The 17,984-nt window shown below is 40.0% G+C and overlaps 1 protein-coding gene across 2 annotated transcripts in view; it reads left to right on the top strand.

The window, feature by feature from the left end:
• The first annotated feature begins 204 nt into the window (after window positions 1-204).
• GOSR1 (golgi SNAP receptor complex member 1) overlaps window positions 205-17,984 on the top strand; it is a 32,920-nt gene continuing 15,140 nt past the window's right edge. Inside the window, exons 1-6 of one of the 2 annotated variants that reach the window (XM_014953156.1) lie at window positions 205-250; window positions 710-818; window positions 2,524-2,611; window positions 2,823-2,930; window positions 3,246-3,337; window positions 3,711-3,785. In XM_014953156.1, coding sequence (XP_014808642.1) covers window positions 220-250; window positions 710-818; window positions 2,524-2,611; window positions 2,823-2,930; window positions 3,246-3,337; window positions 3,711-3,785 — 503 coding nt within the window. In that variant the 5' untranslated portion in view covers window positions 205-219. Of the gene's footprint in view, window positions 251-709; window positions 825-2,523; window positions 2,612-2,822; window positions 2,931-3,245; window positions 3,338-3,710; window positions 3,786-17,984 lie in introns of both variants that reach the window. The other variant, XM_014953155.1, reaches the window with a different exon arrangement.

The following is a 17,984-nucleotide window of genomic DNA, read 5'->3' as shown; positions in this document are numbered from 1 at the left end:
GGGTCGGGGCTGGAAGGGGAACCGAGGCGACGCCTCCCGCCCCCGGTGCTCGGCGCTATACGGGGGATCCGCCGAGGGGAGAGCAGCCTCCCAGCCGCTGGGGGGCGCTGCAGCGGGAGGTCCGCCCGTCCCGTCGGCCGCCGCGCCGTCAGGAAGACGCTCTGGCCCATCCTCGGCGGCGCCGTCTCGCCGGGCCGCGGCTGACGTTGGATAACAAAGATGGCGGCGGGAAGCAGCAACTACTGGGAAGGCGAGTGGGGCCTGAGGGCGGTGGGGACGGGGCGGCTACGGCTCCGAGGGGCTCTCCCGGGACACAGCCCGAACCAGGCACGGCGGAACCGCCGTTGGTTCCCTCTGCCCGCCTCCGGGGAGGGGGGGAAAGGGGGGGCGGTGCCGCCCAAGCCCGGAGGCTGCGGTGGCCCCGTCGGCCCCTCAGCCATGAGGCGTCGGTGCCCGGCGAGGAGGCCCCGGGGCCCGCGGTGAGGGAGGCGATACCCTGCCCCGGACCCTCCCGGTCGTGGGGGACAGGGCCTGAGGGTGTCCAGCCGGGAAACCCCCCCCCTTTCAGCGTGGGGAGGGCCCCCCTTCTCTGTGGGGTTCCCCTTTCTGGGGCTCTCAGGGGTCTCTGATGTGGGGGGACCCGGTGAAAAGTCGTGGGGTCACCCTGCGGGTTTGTGACTCTCCCCCCGCTCTGGGCCGCCCTGTGCAGATCTCAGGAAGCAGGCGAGGCAGCTGGAGAACGAGCTGGACCTGAAGCTGGTTTCCTTCAGCAAACTCTGCACCAGCTACAGCAGCACCCGAGACGGAAGGCGCGACAGGTATAGGTACTAGCCCATTTCTTTACATTTTAAACGCTGCTTGTGGTACTTGGTTCGTTTTTTGTAATTTGCTGAATGCTAGTCCCACCTGTGGCTTTTATGCTGAGCTTCTTAAGAAGCTGCTTTCAGCACTTCTTCGTGCTGCGATGCTGGTGTTGGTCTTGAGGCAGCATTGAGTGATATTGGCAAGTGAGTCAGAAAGGTGTGTGGGCTGCAGTGGTGCATCGTGAGAGCTTACATGGCACTCGGGGAGGCTGAATTTAAACTTCAGTCTGTAACTGTGGAGTTAATGTGTGAACTAATGAGACAGCTTTTTAATGCTTGCTACTCGTGGCTTATTTTATAGTTTTTCTTGTATTAAACTAGCAGGCGTTTTCAGGGACTTCAGTACCTCACCTTTAGCCTTACACTTTTCAGGTGGTGTGGTATTTGTGATCCCTGTCTTAATGATAAGGGAACTGAAGTGCTGAGCAGCTGTGACTGATCCAAGGTTGAGTAGAGCACCAGTCCTCCCTTTAGGAGGGGTAGCTGTTTCTTTCTGGTTTTCTCCTAAGATGAGTAATAAAAGCAAGAGCTATATATATATATGTTTTTATATATGAACCAGATACATACATACGTTTGTGTATATATGTATGAATAGTTTCTGTTTGCTTTAGGCAGATTTATGTCTGACTTAAGAATTAGTCTGGTAAAACTTTTCAAGTCTTTTTAGCTTATGGGCCAGAGTTGATGTCTTCCCTGCACTTCCACAGCAGTAATTATTGACTTCTCTGTTGCTGTACAACCTTTATAAACTGCCATCCTTTGCTTATTAACTGTAGTTTCCAACACTATGTATCAGTTGTACTGTGACTACTGTATGCACATGTTGGTATTTTTATTTATTTTATTTGATAATTAATTGAATAATTGAATCAAGTTTTGAAACTTTCCGTGATTTTCTGGTTCTGGAAGCCTGAGAGTGCCTCAAGAATGATCATGTTACTCTTGAATCAGTCCTGGTCTCTCCCTTGTTTCTAGCTCTGTGCTGTTAACTCGTGTAATCTGATTGTTCTGGTTATTTTTGCTGTCCTGTACAAAGCTTATTTCTCTTACTCTAGTTATGGTAGTTTATCAAAACAAAGAGTAATCTCTGAAAGGTATTAGCTGTCATACTTCTACAGGTTGTGTTCAATTCCGTTGCTTATATACAATTCTCATTGTGGTTTTGATTTTATCTTAAAAAGTATAGGGAAGGTGTGTTGTATGAAACTGTAGTTGTGATAAATGGTGTTGTTTGTATTGCTCTGTAGACTGCTTAATAGGTCAGTGGGTTGTCCTAGCACTGTCTTATTAAGGTGTGACTGTGTAGCTGCTGTAACATGCTAATGGTGTAGTGCTCCCTCCTGCCAATAAATAAGTGAACCAAGCTTAAAATTTGGGCAGAGAAGGGCATTGGTACTAGGCACGTGCTGGTAGTGTTTGCTGTCAGGCGTATCTTCTAAGGAGAAGTAAATTTTCCTCAAGTGATACTGTGTCATTAGCTCAAATAAGAGTTAAAGGCATGTGTGATAGGAAAATGTAGCGTTTCTGAGCTAATTCATCTTTCTAGGAAACCTGGGTAGTGGAGCTTTCCAACACCTAACACTAGTGTTTCCTTATTTCTTGCATTCATGAAAAGGTGATGTACTTTTCAGTAACTGCTACTCCTTTTCTTCCTTAGCTCTGACACAACTCCTCTCTTAAATGGATCGAGCCAGGACAGAATGTTTGAGACCATGGCTGTGGAGATTGAACAACTTCTGGGAAAGGTAACTCAAGTTACTATGGTTTTACTTCAGTAGCATCTAGGAAATATTGTAGTACAGGTTTCTGTGGTGAATGTTACTAGTGAGAGTGATAGACGGATGTTTCTGAAGGTGTGTGTCTGTCGTTAGAGGTAGCTCCTTCAACTTAAGCATTATAACTTTATTATGAAAATAAGCTATTTCATGTTGGTTTTTTTTCCCCTCCTTCCTCTAGCTTACTGGAATAAATGATAAAATGGCAGAATACACAAATAGCGCAGGAGTCCCGTCCCTGAACGCTGCACTGATGCACACGTTACAGCGTCACAGAGACATACTGCAGGTAGCAAACACATGTCCTCCTTGCTTTTATGTTGTTGCTTTGTTTGGAATAATTATTAGTAGTGCTGATATCACTTGCTTGAATGTTTTACCAGAACATTTAAATGCCACCAATCCCATCTCATTTTTGTCTCTCCAGTCAGTTAATAGTTTGCATTAACTTCCAAGCGTTTTGGGTGTTGCTTTAATGAGTCGCTCCTGCACGTTGTATTAGAGAACAATTAACATTTTAAAAGATGGTTGGATCTTGCTTAAGTATGTTGTTTTGTTAAATTGATCTCTCGATCCTCATTTTGGAGTAACTGTTTCATTACAGGATTACACGCACGAATTCCACAAAACCAAAGCAAACTTCTTGGCAATACGAGAAAGGGAGAATCTGTTGGGATCAGTACGAAAAGATATCGAGTAAGTTGTATTTTGTGTTACAGCAATGGCACAGGACTGTCCTTGGAGGGAGAAGGCAACAGCTCTTCTGTAGGAGAATAGTTGGCATGGCTTCTTCATCTGTGCTCTGAACAAAGCAAAAAAGTTATTTGTATGATGACTTTTACTAAGGTGACAAGATTCTGGTTTGGTTTGTTGTTTTTTTAGCTGAAAAGGAATTCATGTTTTTCAAGTAAAACTATCATGTTATGCGAAATCATGTTGTTAATATCCAGAACTTTTCAATTTGGTCAATTCAGAGTAACAAACATTATATGTAAATCAGTTAATCTTGTCTCATGAAAAGCCTCTAGGAAAAATGTTTTTCAACTCTTATTATTTTTTACATTTTTAGATCATATAAAAGTGGGTCTGGAGTGAATAACAGAAGAACAGAACTATTCCTGAAGGAACACGAGCACCTTCGAAAGTAAGTGTTACTTGTTTTTTACTTGTGTTGGAGGTGTCTAACTTCTCTGGGGGATGAAACAGTCTTCATTTCAAGTATGGGTGAAAGCTTTGTCTTTTTGTGGATACTGTCCACAATGAATGTCTAGCACTATGGATTGTGTGACAGTGCTGCTGCTTACGCAGCTGGATAAACATTCCTTGCTCATGCTGACTGTGGAATGCGTGTAGAAGGTAGCAGTCATGGTAGTTTTCAGTGATTTTGACTTTAGGATCTTATCAGCACTAAGTGACATTTATATATTGTCTTCAGTGGGCTTTCGCAAGTCACTTGTGGCTCAGACTTCATGCTTGGCCTTCTCTCTTCTTAAGAAAGTTAGATGTGTTTGCAGTGTACTGACTGGGGTAAGGGTTAGAAAACAAAGCAGAAAGTCCTAGTGACTTAGCTGTTTTTCCCATTCTTATCCTTTATTTCTCAGAGTCACACAGGGAAGAACCTTTTTTCCTTTTGTTTCTACTGAATGTGTACAAAAGGTGATGGAAGATGCTAATTCCAAAATCACCTATACACTTTATTTGCAAATTGACTGTAGTTTATTGGCCAAGATAACAATGAATAGAAAGCACTTTCTTTTTATTCATGTTGAGGGGGCATTAGATCATGAATAAGTGGGTGCTTTTTGTGTCCCCATTCAGCAAAAGCAGCAGACCCCAAAGGAAGAGCTCTGGAAGGTTCATGTTTTCTGGATAGTCAAGAAATAGCACTGATGATGGTTCTGTGTTCTTGCTGGAGTCGTGCTAAACTTCAGCTTTACACCAGAGGGCAGGCTTTCATTAAAAAAATAAATAAAAAATTACCTGTGGCTTTCTTAAGAGAACTTAACTATCCAGGACTACACAAAACACTTTTATGGGAAATTAAACCCAGATTTTTCGATTGTGGCTTACCACCACTTTATCCTCAATTTTCTTTAGTGTCTTTAAAACTTAGAAATTAATTAATTTAAAACTTGAATTAAGATTTATGTTAGGTTGAATTTAATATTAAATGTATATGATCAGGAGATGTAAAGATTCCAGGAAAAAAACCCCAGTCTTAACATTTTGGAGGTGAATGTTACCTGAAACGTTGTCCTTTGAAGAATCAATATCAGTTAATCTGGGTAAACCAGATTCTTTCTAGGTGTTGTGTTTGGGTTTATTTGGTTTTGCTTTAGTTTTCTTTTTTTTATTATTGGAGGGGTAGTAAATACTTTTATACATTTGGTATGATGTTAAAGAAAGGTACAAATAAAATATTGCTGGAGTTGTAAAATATGGAAAATTGATATTCTTCTGAGTGCACTATTTTAAAAGTTTGAAATGAGAGGAAAAACTTAAAACATCTTGCAGATCTCTTCAGAATTTGAGCCTAGCATTTGCTGAGGCATTGATTACCTTGATCTTGTTAAACATACAAAACTCTCAAATATGTTTTTAGGATAAAAACGCATGAAAAATAGAATTAAATAAGGCAGTTTCAGAAACAGTTAAACCATCTTCTAGGTGATTATTTAGAAATGTCAAGAGTTAAAAATTAAACAACTAAACCCCACAACACTGAGAAAAAGAAAACAAGAAATAAGTGTGATTTGTGAATCTTAGAAAAACAGAGCCAAAACTAATCATGGAATACTACTGCAATGTGGAGATAACTGTGTTTGAAGAAATCTGGTGTAGAAGCGGAAGACAACCTTGGCGAGAAATCAAAGCTTGCAAGATGTTCAAAACTTTAGAATTGAATATCAGTAAGCTCAGAAATAGATACTGGCAGAGGAAATTATTAAAGAGTTTCAACATACTCGTCTTCCGAGAATGCCGTTAATGAGCTATTAATGCCAAAACACTGTAAAAGCTAGCAAAAAGTCACGAGAAATCACCAGGAGCTGGCAGATGATACCAAACATGCTCCTACGATAAGCTGAGGAGCTTTGTGTGAGTCCTCACGCTGTATATTTGCAGTGCAGTAAATCCTGGTGCTAGACTAATTGATAGAGCTACATGATAAATATACATACGTTGTCACAAAGACACAACAGTATAAATTCAAATGTAATTTTAGTGAAGTTGTGCAACCTATGAAAAGAGCTTGAAGAATGGACATGGGAACATAAACTTTGCAAGAGCATTATTACATGCTGCAGAATAATGAAATAATGCCACAGAATTAATATATTTGTATCATACGTCAGAGCGTTCACTTGGTCTTGACCCTGCTTAATTTATGATATTAAGTACTTTAACCTATTACGTATTTATTCTATGATCTGGTAACATAGAATGTATGAGCTATTACCCTGCTGCAGAGAACCAGACTCATCTGTCAGCCTTTTTTCTTTATGTGTTACCATGTGAGGCAGGAAAAACGGAAACTTGAGTTTACTCTTGGCGGTGTTTTCCATGAATGCTCTTTAAAAAGTCCACTGGCAGCCCGGGGCCGTATTGTTCGTGGTGGTATCTCACTGGGGAGTAAGAGGAGGAGAGCCAGGAATCCCTTTTCTGAGAGGGGCTTTGGATAGACCTCTGTGTTTTGCCTAAATTTTCATTTTTCTGTCGTATTTTGAACATCATTTCTTCTAGAAGGATTAAGAGCGAAGGAAAGTCTGTCAGTGTTAATTTTATATTTGTAGGTAACCGTAAAAAAGGAGGAGAGATAAAAAAAAATAAAATCTGTGAGTACAAAAATTTTGATGAATAAAAGCATCCACCGTATGGATATTAAGCACCAGGGGAATGACAGGAGCTGAAGTGCTGTGCAAACACTTGCTACGCCTGTAATAGATAAACCTGCCATCCATTAAGCCATGAGGATCCTGGATCCCTTTGGATTTGCTTTCCTGGGGTGGGGCTGCTGCTGTGTCAGTGCTGCTGGCACACACGTGTGTGTGCACTCCCACGTCAGGATCATGGTGGTTCTGGGGCAGCCCTGGGGGTGGGGGTGTGCACCCCAGTTCTGGGAGGGTTAGAGAAAGCATATCCTATTCTATTTTTGTCTGGAAGCTTCACTGCTAGTTCAATTCATTTCATAAATCAGCTGATCCTGAGTTTTATGGGGAAAGGAGATTTGTCTAGAAACTTTGTGACTGTGCATAGGAGGCATAAAGTTTCCAACTCGCTCAGTTTCCTACTTTTACCTGCCTCTGGAAAGAAAAACAATGATGCCTAATTTTTTAAATAAAAATTTTAACACCTGTTCATTGAAATGTGTCTGGAAGACAGGTCTTGTTGAATATTGATGCCCTATCAATTTTACCTAATACCTCAGGTATTTTGGCGTGTCAGATGGTTAAGGAAATATCAAATCCAGCACGGTCACGTTTGCAGTTGATTTTTGAATGCTTGTTTTCTCGGGTCTGTGCCATTCAGCAAAGTGTTTGTCTCATCTTTTCTGTTTGTGTGCTTTTAGCCAGGGAGGTAAACAAGTCATCCTTTTTCTTTTAATGCTGTTTTCCATCTAAAGAAAACAATTTTGATGAATAGATCTAGCTTAGCATTTTAAAAACTGCTCTGAAAAGTGCTGCCTCAGAGGAAAGAGTCCTGTCAACTTAGTGTTTGCCCTGAGAAATTTTGCAGTTATTGATGAGTTACAGCTTAAGTCAGCGAAGAAGGAACTAATGTGTTTGATTAAATTTGCAATATTGCATGTGTATGCAAGTGAAAATTTCCCTTGTGTTGGTACTCGCATTGGATGCGGATGATATCATATGAGGCGATACTGATGAATTTGTGTAAAAATTGATGAAGGCTTCGAAGCTTTAGATAGAAATTGCAGATGTTATTACCTACGATGAATTCCTCATAAAACTAGATGAAAGCTAGACCACTTAGCAGGTGTCAGCATTTGCTGTAGTAAATTTGTTCTGTCATTGTAGGGCCAATATGTGAATATTCCTTTAGTATTCAACTCCAGTGCTCAAAAAATTAGATATTTGTCCTTTTGGAGAAGAAGTGGCTGGTGGTGAAGCAAGTGTCTGTGCTGGTATCAAGAGCTTTGTTTTTAATTGTTGTCAGACTGCGTGTTTCTGGTGAGTGTTGCTATACAGACTATCAGTCTATCCAGTAAAAAATTCTTCAGCTCGGAGTATCAGGTGTAAGCAATGCAGGTAAATGAGATGAACCTGCTCAAAGTGTTCAGGCTTGTTAGGAACAAAAAACACCCTTGTGTGTCTTAAAATAGGTAGCACTGGGAACAGAGAGGGTAAGGGTGCCAGAGCAGGTGGGTGAGAAACTTTGAAGGAGAAAAGGAGGAGAGCAAACAAATCAGAGGGATGTGTTCCACATGCGAAAGGGAAAAGAGAAGTTGAGCAAAAGAAATAACAGGAATCTGTAGCAGTTGTGTAATGGTGCTATTAATAATACATACCTGATTCGTGGAGATGATTAGGATAGATAAATTAATGTTGGTGCAATACTTCATATATATGAAGTAGTCTGGAGTATACTAAATATTTTTATTACTATTATTATTGCATTTCATTTTTCAGCAGAACCATTTCAAATTTCCTGTTGTTGTTTGGGCAGAAATTACCACATTCAGTAGAGAATAATCACCGGGAAACTGCTTTCAAATTTTGTTCGTGGCACAGTCCAGCTCTTAATAAAGGGAGTGACTTGTTGACCATTTTTCCTCTAAATCCTGATGTTGCTTACAGATTTTCACTTCAGTACTGATTTGCAGGGAGCAGTCAGCTTAATGAAATGCAGACACACCTTACAGGGGTTTTGTTTACAGGTGTGGTGATCTTTTGGAAAAAAGTTACCAGTTGTCAACCTTAATTTAATTTCCTTTTCTTTGTTATTCTTCTTCTCTGCTCTGCACAACCTGATTTCCATTCACGGTGCTGATGCTGCTCGGGTCCCTGTGGATTTCAGTGGACCTTCAGTAGTGGATTAAAACCAGGGAACTGCTGTTGTCTCCCCTTCCATCCCCTCCCTTACCTCCAATTGCAGGGGGACACACAGATGCCAGGGCAGTTACTGTTCCAGCTGATAGATGGTTCACCACTGCGTCTCCTTCATCTTCTCTTGGAAAGAAAAAGATTGGAGGAAAAAGAGCTAATTCACCAATTCCTTTTTCCTTCCCAAGGTAGTTGGGGAAGCAGCAGGGAGGGAGGAGTGTGATAAGCCTCTTCCTGGGTGCCGGCTGGCTGCCTGCTCTGCAGCCTCAGAACTGCTGAGCTCCACTTTACTCAGGCCCAATAAGGTTTTGGGTTTGGTTTTTTTTTAATTGCAAAACTAAATTAAGCTTATTTTTTGTTCATGTCAAAGAAGAATGCGGTGTTCTTGTCACTCCGTTCTCTTAATTTTAATACATATTTTAAATGAATACTTTTCCTTGCTTTATAACAGTTATGACAAAAAAAAAAAAAGCAGATCTGCTGTGAAAGGATGGTCCATGCTATCCATGGCCTTGGTTTGGAGTGTTGGCCAAGAAACACCAAGTATGGTGTAATTTGGCTGCAGACTTGCTGTGCAGTAACCAAAGGCTACAGCACTTTGTCTGTTGAGTTGGAAGATACAGGGCAAGGAGAGATTGAGGAATCTGGGTTAAAATGTTTCTCTGATGGCTGTTAATTGTAAGAACTCTGGCAATGGTGTGTCACTGTTTTCCCAAGTGCTATTGACTTGTTTTCTTTGCTTCTGGAATAAGGAAGTTTGGGAAAATATTGCATTAAAAGTGCGTGTTAGTGGCTAAGTGAGCAAGTGAGAATGGCTGCGGTAATTACCTTACTGACTGAGTTACCATGGAACATCCACAACACGGACTTTTTGGGTAGGGATATATGCTCTGTCTGAGCAGCAGCACAAATAAAATGGTTTTCAAGGAAAGGTTTTGAACAAAGGCGGATTTTTGGTATTGCAAAAGCTTACTTAAAGATGCACAAGGACTTGTGCTGTAATCCTGTTCCAAAATACGATCCTGTTTTCTCTTTCTGCTTTGTCTCCTATTGCTGCAGAGTTTTCTCAATTGCAGTTACGCATCAGCAATTCTTTCCTTTAGCCATGTATCTGCATGGAGCTGAATGGGTTTTATTTCCAAGGCTGCTGGCAGAACCTCTGTGTCTTGAAGATTGGTGGCAGAATGACACAAGGCCATTTCCTAAGTAGCTGGATCAGCTTCCCCTGTGACAGTCCCAGACTGAATACTAGACTTGGGCATATCATATTTTTAACTACAACACCAGACTGAGCACAACTTAACTTTTTCCTTGTTTTAATAGTAAATAATCCTTGATGAGGGAGACAGTTCATGTCTTCTGGAAAAAAGAAACTTCACTGCTTATTACGTGACTGTAATTTTATGACTCTGTGAGCAAGTTATTGAAGTAGGTTTAATGAGAATTTGGGGAGATTCAAAGCTTGCAGGCAGTGAAGGAAGATGCTCTCCTGGGTATCATTATTATTTATAAATAACTTAATAAAAGAGCATGAAAATCAGCCAAGCATTTCAGGATTTAAAAGAGGTTTTCCCTCTAAAAATAGCTTGAGCTTCATTAGAGTAAAATCAACTAGTGCTTTTCATCTTCCTGTGCTGTATTTAGGACTTAAAAAAACAAACCTACCCCAAAACACTAAACCAAAGATTATATTTGTCTCTCAAGGGTTATTTGCATGTTTTCCTTATGGTTGAATTGCTTTAAAAATATACCGAAATCAATAATTTCCCTGACATTGATGACCATTGTGATGTTTTTACACCGCAGTATGTCCATAAATGAGTATTTGAAGAAGGAGCAAGGGAACAAAACCAACAACTCCACCAGACGTATGTGCATAACCTACTTTTGGGGACTGCCTTTGTAACTTCCAGTACAAAATTGAATTATCTAGTTGACAAAGGATGCAGCCACACAGGTGTCAGCATCAACAACCTCAAACTCATTGTTTGCTTTTCATCTGTATAAAATATGAAGGTTTATGCATGAACTTCCATGTACCCCCAGGAAAGAGGCTGCAGAAACTGTCCTAGGCCTTTTTGAAGGTCTGAAGAAACTAAAGAGCAAGCCCTCAGAACACAGTGTGTAAGATCACCTGAATATATAATGCAAAAAGGGTGGTTGGGACCAAAACTCTGCTCCAGTTTTTGGCTATACCCTAGAAACAGCACCATGGCCTTGATTTGGGGAGACGGAGGGATATAAAACCACACTTCAAACTTCAGAGCTCTGTGTTTGCTTCTGAAGTTTCTTGCTGGTTTCAGAAATAAACAAGTCAGTGATGCCTGTTTTATTTGTTTTTAGCTTTCCTTTCAACACTCTTTCTTAACTAGGACAGCTCCCCCCTCCCCAGGTCTGTATTGAAATTAAGACTTTGACAAGTACTGAAATCATAAATCCTTCTTACATGGGTTGGTTCTGAAAAGTAGGTGCGTCTTTTGAACAGAATCAACAATTGTGGAGTTCTACGGAATTTCTCTTGTGGAATCTGAAAATTGCTTATTCTAATGCAGTATGTCGTGAATTTTGTCAGCGTGGCCATGGACTTTCCTCTTCTTTAAGGCCAGAAGTGTGTGCTCATTATTTGCTATTTGAATTTCCTGTATAAACAAGCTGTTGAATTTAATTTGATGGGTATGTTAAATAGGGATTATTTCCATTTTTCTCAAATACAGAGTGTAATACCTCTGGAAAGTTACTGTATAAATGTTGTTTTTGAGCTTATTTAATTTGAACCTCTGTACTAATGCATCACAGTGAGGTTCTTGTCATTCTTGGCTGCTGTATGGTAGGCTATGCAGGTGTCTTACTTCACCAGTGGTTTGATAAAAGGCATCGACTCCCATCTGCTGAGAATACTTTCTATCAAATCCATGCTGGTAAGCAGGACTAGACCCAAATTCCCCCTGAAGCCTGCCTATTTTAGCCTGATAATACAGTTTTACTGAGAACCTTTCAAGGACCTTAGTTTTGTTGTGAAGTGAAAGGTGCAGAGTGCTTTCCTCTCACTGGAGAGACTTGTTTCTATTGAGTATAGTCACACTTCTGGAAGAATGCGGCTTGTTCAGTCTTAGATAAAAAGACACGCCTTAGAACGCAATGAAATTGGGTCAGAAAAAAAATGTTGGGATCTTCATCCATTAAGGAACTGCATCCTGAATTTGGATTGTAGATGGTTTAAATGCAGTGTGCACTTCAAATTTCGAACCAGAGGTGTTTGTTATAATATATAGTTAACTATGCAACTTAACGAATAATTTTCTGAAACTTAATAAAGAGGCAGGTAGATAGTTGTACCATTAGGTACTGCAGCCAAGCCCTGGATGAAAGCCACACAGCTCCCTGCGTCTACCAAACAAGCCCTCAAAACCACAGCAGGTGAAAATGCAGTTAGGAAAGAGAATACATTTCTGTCAATGGGTATTTTAGGGTTTTATACTAAATTAAAATTGGGTTCTCGTCCCAGGGATAACTCTCACTTCATTTCTGTGTTAGCTTCGCTGGAAATTAAAAAGATATTAATTAGAAAGTTGTTTATATGATGGGTCTTTTCTGGAAGACATTCCTCCTTGTGTTCTCTTTTGATTATTTAGGAATGTGTGAGCAGTAGAACAATTTTTTTTAGCTTTGTCTAGCTTTAATCAAAAACCACTGAGCTAGAAGTGTCACAATATTTGTTGTTACAGTGCAGATTATAAACAGCTTGTGTTTCTTGTAAATTGTGCATCTATCTTGTCTGTGTGTGCCCAACAAATCAGTAATGGCAGGTCATCTTGGTAAAGCTCAATTTTCATCAGATCGGTGTTGGGTATCAAAGGCAGTGTTACCTGATTTTAAGGGCTTTTTCCCTTTGGTTAAAGGTATAATCTAAATTATACGAAATAATGAAACCAACACTCCTGCTGGATGCTGGTTCTGTATACGGCATGTAAAATTTGAGGAAATGCCGATATAGTCCATTAGTAAGTTACTGGAATTGTTCTGACAGTTGTGGTTGCTGATAATGACTTACAGTAAGGCTTGCCCTTCTCAGTTCATTTAACTTTGTTCCTATGGGTAATATGGAGCAATTATATGGGAGGGTCAATCTATCCAGGAACTTTCACAACTATGAAGAGAGTTCCTCTAGAAACCTCATTATGACGCTGGTGGTGCCATCCTGGCAGTGGGTTTGTGCTTACTAATAGGCAACCAGCTGCTGCACTTCATTTAGAAGACAGGAGCCGTTTTCATTTTAAGTTTTTAACTGCGTTCTTTGGGTAAACTGTGCACTGCAGATTATTGAGAAGGCTCTTATTTCCTTATAGATTAGTTTTAAAGGAAGAAATATTGCTGTTGCTCCCCCTCTTGGGACTCTCAAACATCAGGCACTCTCCCCAGTAGCCTTTCTATGTGCCAAAGAGCTTTCTTGGCTAACTCCTCTTTTTGCAGAAACATTTCTTTCACTCTGTTGATAATTCCCATGGAGTTCAGTGGAGGTGCAGACTGTACCCTTTGGAAATCCAGGAGAAACAACCTGTTGGTGTTCTCAGACCTGGGAAGGTGGATCCGTGTGTTCAGGGATCTCCCCGCAAAGGGAGAGCATCCCTTGGTATTAGTTTGCATCCTTTAAATTGTTCTTTAAACTGAATTAGGACAACTAATATTTTCATTGGTTGCTGTGCATATGTAGCCATGTTTACAGATGTTAGACAGCTGCGAAGCAAGTACTTAAGTACTTATGTTAGCTTATCATAAGTCCAAATTGTTGGAATTAATAGACTGTTGAGACATTTACTTAGTGATGTAGGTAGGAGTCTAATGTTTAGTGAATTTTGTGTCATAGAATTGCAGGTTGGAGAGAGCAGGTTTCCCCAATAACAACCATCAGCTTATTTTCCTGGAAATCCTTTGGCAGGTTATTCCCTACAGTGAAAAGTATACCCTTTTTTTTTTTTCTTTTTCTTGATATACAAGATACATGTGAGCCATCTGGAAAGAAATTCAACACTAAACAATGTTGGTTAACTCCTGCCTGGAGCAGTGGATTATGTTCCAATGCCTTTCATCTTAGATTTAACAAATTGCTCGCATTGATTAAAAGTAACGTGATGTTGTGCTATTGTGCTTTTTTTCTTTTCCAATTTTGCAACCATTCCACATTGTTATTGAAGGAGATTAGTGAGTGTCAGACTCCCTGGTACCATGATCTGCAGAAATAAGCTTACTTACGTGTTTAGAGTTTGTAGGTGTGATGTTGTTAATAACGTGGTGTTCCTTTGGAGCAAATCTATACATTGACTTGATGCTCATGTTTGTGCTGGTTGGTGTGTTTGATTGTTGTAGGCTCTTATTTCATTTTGCCTACTGCAACAGAAAGCGTGAAAACATTGCATCTCCTCAGCATCCAGGTTGATGCTTTAATCAACGTACAAAGGATACCCACAAAAGATAGCAATTTGTGTTGGTATTTGAACCTTTCTCTTGTTTTCAGAACAGTTTCTGTGGGCAAACTGTTCATCCCTGAAAATTCTACTGCACATCTTTGTTTTTTGCCAGCGAGCTCTTCTCATGCTGGAGGTGTAAGATGGATGCTTGGTAGTCTAATATATTCCTTTTCCTCCCTGTGCTGTTGTATGTTGTGCATTCAGAGCAGGTGCTGCTTTCTTCTCTTCAATAAAAACACAGGAGCAAATTCTGTGGTGTCTGCACAGTCCTCTTTTCTCTCTTTAGGTGTCTCATACCCCAGGTCTGTTTTATCTTGCCCAGCTCTTGAGTTGGGGCTCAGTCAATGAGGAGGCTTCTACACCAATTTTTGTCTTCATTAGCAACTGTAGAAGACTGTCCAAACTAGCTAAGCAGCTCCAGTGGAATTCACTCTTTCTTTGACACTAAATTCAATCAAGCTTGAGACAAGTCTTATAAAATCTGGAATATCTTGTTTGTTACCACAGGAAAAAAAAAAAAAACCCAAACTAAAATGCTCTGCTTCAGATTCTTCTCCGTAGGTTTTTAAAGAGATTAATGATCTTCTGAATTTTTTAGATTATAAGGTTCGTTGATTGCAAGCAGAGGAAATGAGTTGGAGCTAGGGGTTTTTTGTGTGTGTGTGCACAGTGTTTCTTTTACATTTGAGTTAGGAATCATTATTATGATGGAAATAACTGACTGCATAAGTCTGATTTGTTTCATCATCATTGTATATGTGTATTAGAGTATCAAGTATGTTTTGCAATATTTGCATTCCCAGAAGCTCCATGTTGCCTGGTGATCCAGGACTGTGAAAATACAAAAGATTTATTGCAAGCAGTTTGAGAGAGCCGAGACTAGTGTTTGTTAGAGAAAGAGCAAAGTACAAATATTATTTCTGTAATCATTCTTTAGGAAAGGAAGAAAATGGTTATCAAGTGCTACATTAGTTTGTTTTAAAGGGTTTTTTCCTAATCCTTTTAAATTATTCTTTGTGATAATACTGCCCTTAATTTCATCTGAAGGGTTTAAAGTGCGTTGTGAAGTGAGTTGTGTGCAGATGAGTTACTGCAGTCTCTTGTTTCTCTGACAAGTGGCTGTATTGGGTATCCAGGTAGTATAAGTCAGCAGCAAATCTATGATCTGGATCCTCACCTAAGTAATCATCTGTATTACTGAATTTTAACTACTGGCATAGAGATTTGCTTTAAAAAACAACAAAAAAAACCCCATAAAATGCTTTCTCTAGTTGTAAAAGCTTGATGTGACCACGGGCAGGCTTCTTCTCTATACTAGAGGCATATATTGCTTAATTTTTCCTTTGGATTAATTTACCTGTCTTGCATATTTAAATGACAAACGGCACAATCTTTTCTGAAGACAGCAGTTGCACAGGGGCCTGATTATTTCATATGCATGACTGCTGTGGTTGGATTTGTGCCATTTATTACAGTAGGTGATTGCCTCAGCATCTTTCAGTGTTTCTTTCGTATAGTATTTTTAAATGGCTTTGTCAAAATGCCATCTGTCTCGACAGGTGAAAATGCATAGCTTATTGAAACAGATGGCAAATCAGATTAATACTGCCCAGAACCATCGTTTCCTTGCTTGGATATTCGTAAGATAATGTCCACTGGATTTTTTTGTGCTTGCTTGGGAAGCAGAAGACCAAAATGAAGAGATTTTGTAGTGTTTTGAATGTGTAAATTAAGCAAAATTACGTCTTTCAATGCTGTTTTTTTTATCCTGTGAAGCAGTTGAAATGACCATCATTCATAGTTGTGAGAACAACTTCTATTTGTGTAAAGCAAGTTATTAATAGTCAGAGATCTGCTAACTTCCCTTGGGTCTCTGGGCCCTGTTGTACTTTGTGTTCCTCATCTTCCTTAACTGTGAGTGTTACTTTCTATGGTTATGAACTGTAAAATGCTGAAACCACTGCTGGCTTCTGTTTGGGTATCGCTGTAAGTCAACGTTACTATCTGGATTTGCCAAGAACTTTGAAAGACATTAAGAGATGCTGTATGGGTGCATGTTGCTGCCTTTAGGAAAGCCTCTAGCATCTGCTTAAACTCAACTTTTGCAGGAAGCACTAAACAGAACTCTGAAGGATTCTGACGTGCAGATTTTTCCCATAAAATGTTCCTGCTTGCACTGCCCTTACCAAAATCTCAGTGAATGTCATTGCCATTTTCTGCTGAGGTTTGTTCATCTGCTTTCAAGTAGAGATGTTTTTGGAAATCCACTCGGGGCTGTCAAAAGCTGCTGCTTCTTGGGGTGGGAAGAACATACTGGAAGTTGTGTTTAGTACATCTGAGTGCTTCCCAGCTATTTATTTAAGACTGTAAGAGTTCAGTCTGCCCTTACCTATACATCAGTCATTCTGAAGAAAATTCATAATATATCTCATCCTTTTAAATAGTTGGGATGACCTCTCTGTAAATAGAGAAATATTGATTTTGTGACTTCAGATGCCTGTTAAATGCCTTGTGTTGGCATTTGCATCTAATGTCTGTGTTTGTTGGTATTGAGCACTGCTTATTACTGGTTTTATACGTTTTTATTAACTTCTGCATGTCATCATATTACAGGTAACTATGTTTCCAGGGTTTCTTTTTATATGTGTGCATACATGCATACGTATATGAAAAATAATGCAGTATAATATAATTTAATTTGCTTTTAAATACTTTTTGTGTTTACGTCTCTGATTAAGTAATAAAACTGCCTATCTAGAGCTTTCGCTAACATAAAAAGCCGTTAGTGTCTCTGCTGCAAATGGGCAAGACTAATTTTCTGTGCTGTGAAAACCTTGGAGAACATCCTAGTTCAGTTAAGGTCTCCAAATGTGTTCAACTTCCCTGTCGTCTTCAGTTCATCAACATGAAAATACTATAATTTCATCAGTTAAATGGACAAAGAACTGGTAGCGCCCGTGAAGATTTTTCCATGGTAAAGGGTTTTTTAAATCCAACTATTCTAGCAATGTTTTGTTCCACAGAATTAGTGTAACTTACTTCCAGCTAGGCTCCTGATACCTTTTTGTTGTTAATAAATAAAAAAAACCCAAGCAAACAACAATCCAACCTTTTTTAAAATGGTACATTCTTGTGCACCATTCTTGCTTTTCAGACTGTTTTCTGATGTTTTTGCAGTTTAATCTCATTATGCGCTGCCCACATAATACACTTGTCTGTTAGAGACTATATGTGCATGAAAGGCACGTTCTCAGTTGAATTTTCTATCTTTGAAAATCAGCAATTACAGAAATCTTTAATGCATCACTTTTCCCTTCTGCTTGCCTCGGGGACGTTATCAGATGCTGTGAGACTTGAGACTGCTTACATCATTTTGTGTACATAACGATGGTGCTTTACTTCTCTGTGCCAGCGGTAATAAATACCACACAGTGAATGAAGATAGTTTTATTTGATTAAAGCGATGCATTTTTCAACCGATGCGACTCTTTGGAGCGTGGCTTTGTTTTGGGAGCAGAAAGAAGTGTTCCAGTGTTTGCTGCCCCAGTTGAGTCCCTCTCAACTTCAAATCGGGCAAAATATTTTTAGTGCTCTGTGTGCTGTCTCCATATTTCCAGCCGTGGACTAGACTGAAATAGCAACCTTCATGTTTTCACCCCTCTTCACAGACAAATAAGGACATTCTGTCAGCATCTCCCCCCTCCCGAGCAGTTTACACACGCGTTGCGCGCGCTGCGCAACGTGCTCCTTCGCTGGGCTCCAGCTGGAGGTGTGGGGGGATCTCCAGAATTTCTGTGGGTTGAAGAAAAGTTCCAAATC

The sequence above is a fragment of the Calidris pugnax genome, unplaced genomic scaffold (assembly GCF_001431845.1).
Source record: "Calidris pugnax isolate Ruff unplaced genomic scaffold, ASM143184v1 scaffold133, whole genome shotgun sequence".
NCBI lineage: Eukaryota > Metazoa > Chordata > Aves > Charadriiformes > Scolopacidae > Calidris > Calidris pugnax.
The sequence above is the reverse complement of the archived record's forward strand: the minus strand, read 5'-3'. Positions and strand labels throughout refer to the sequence as shown.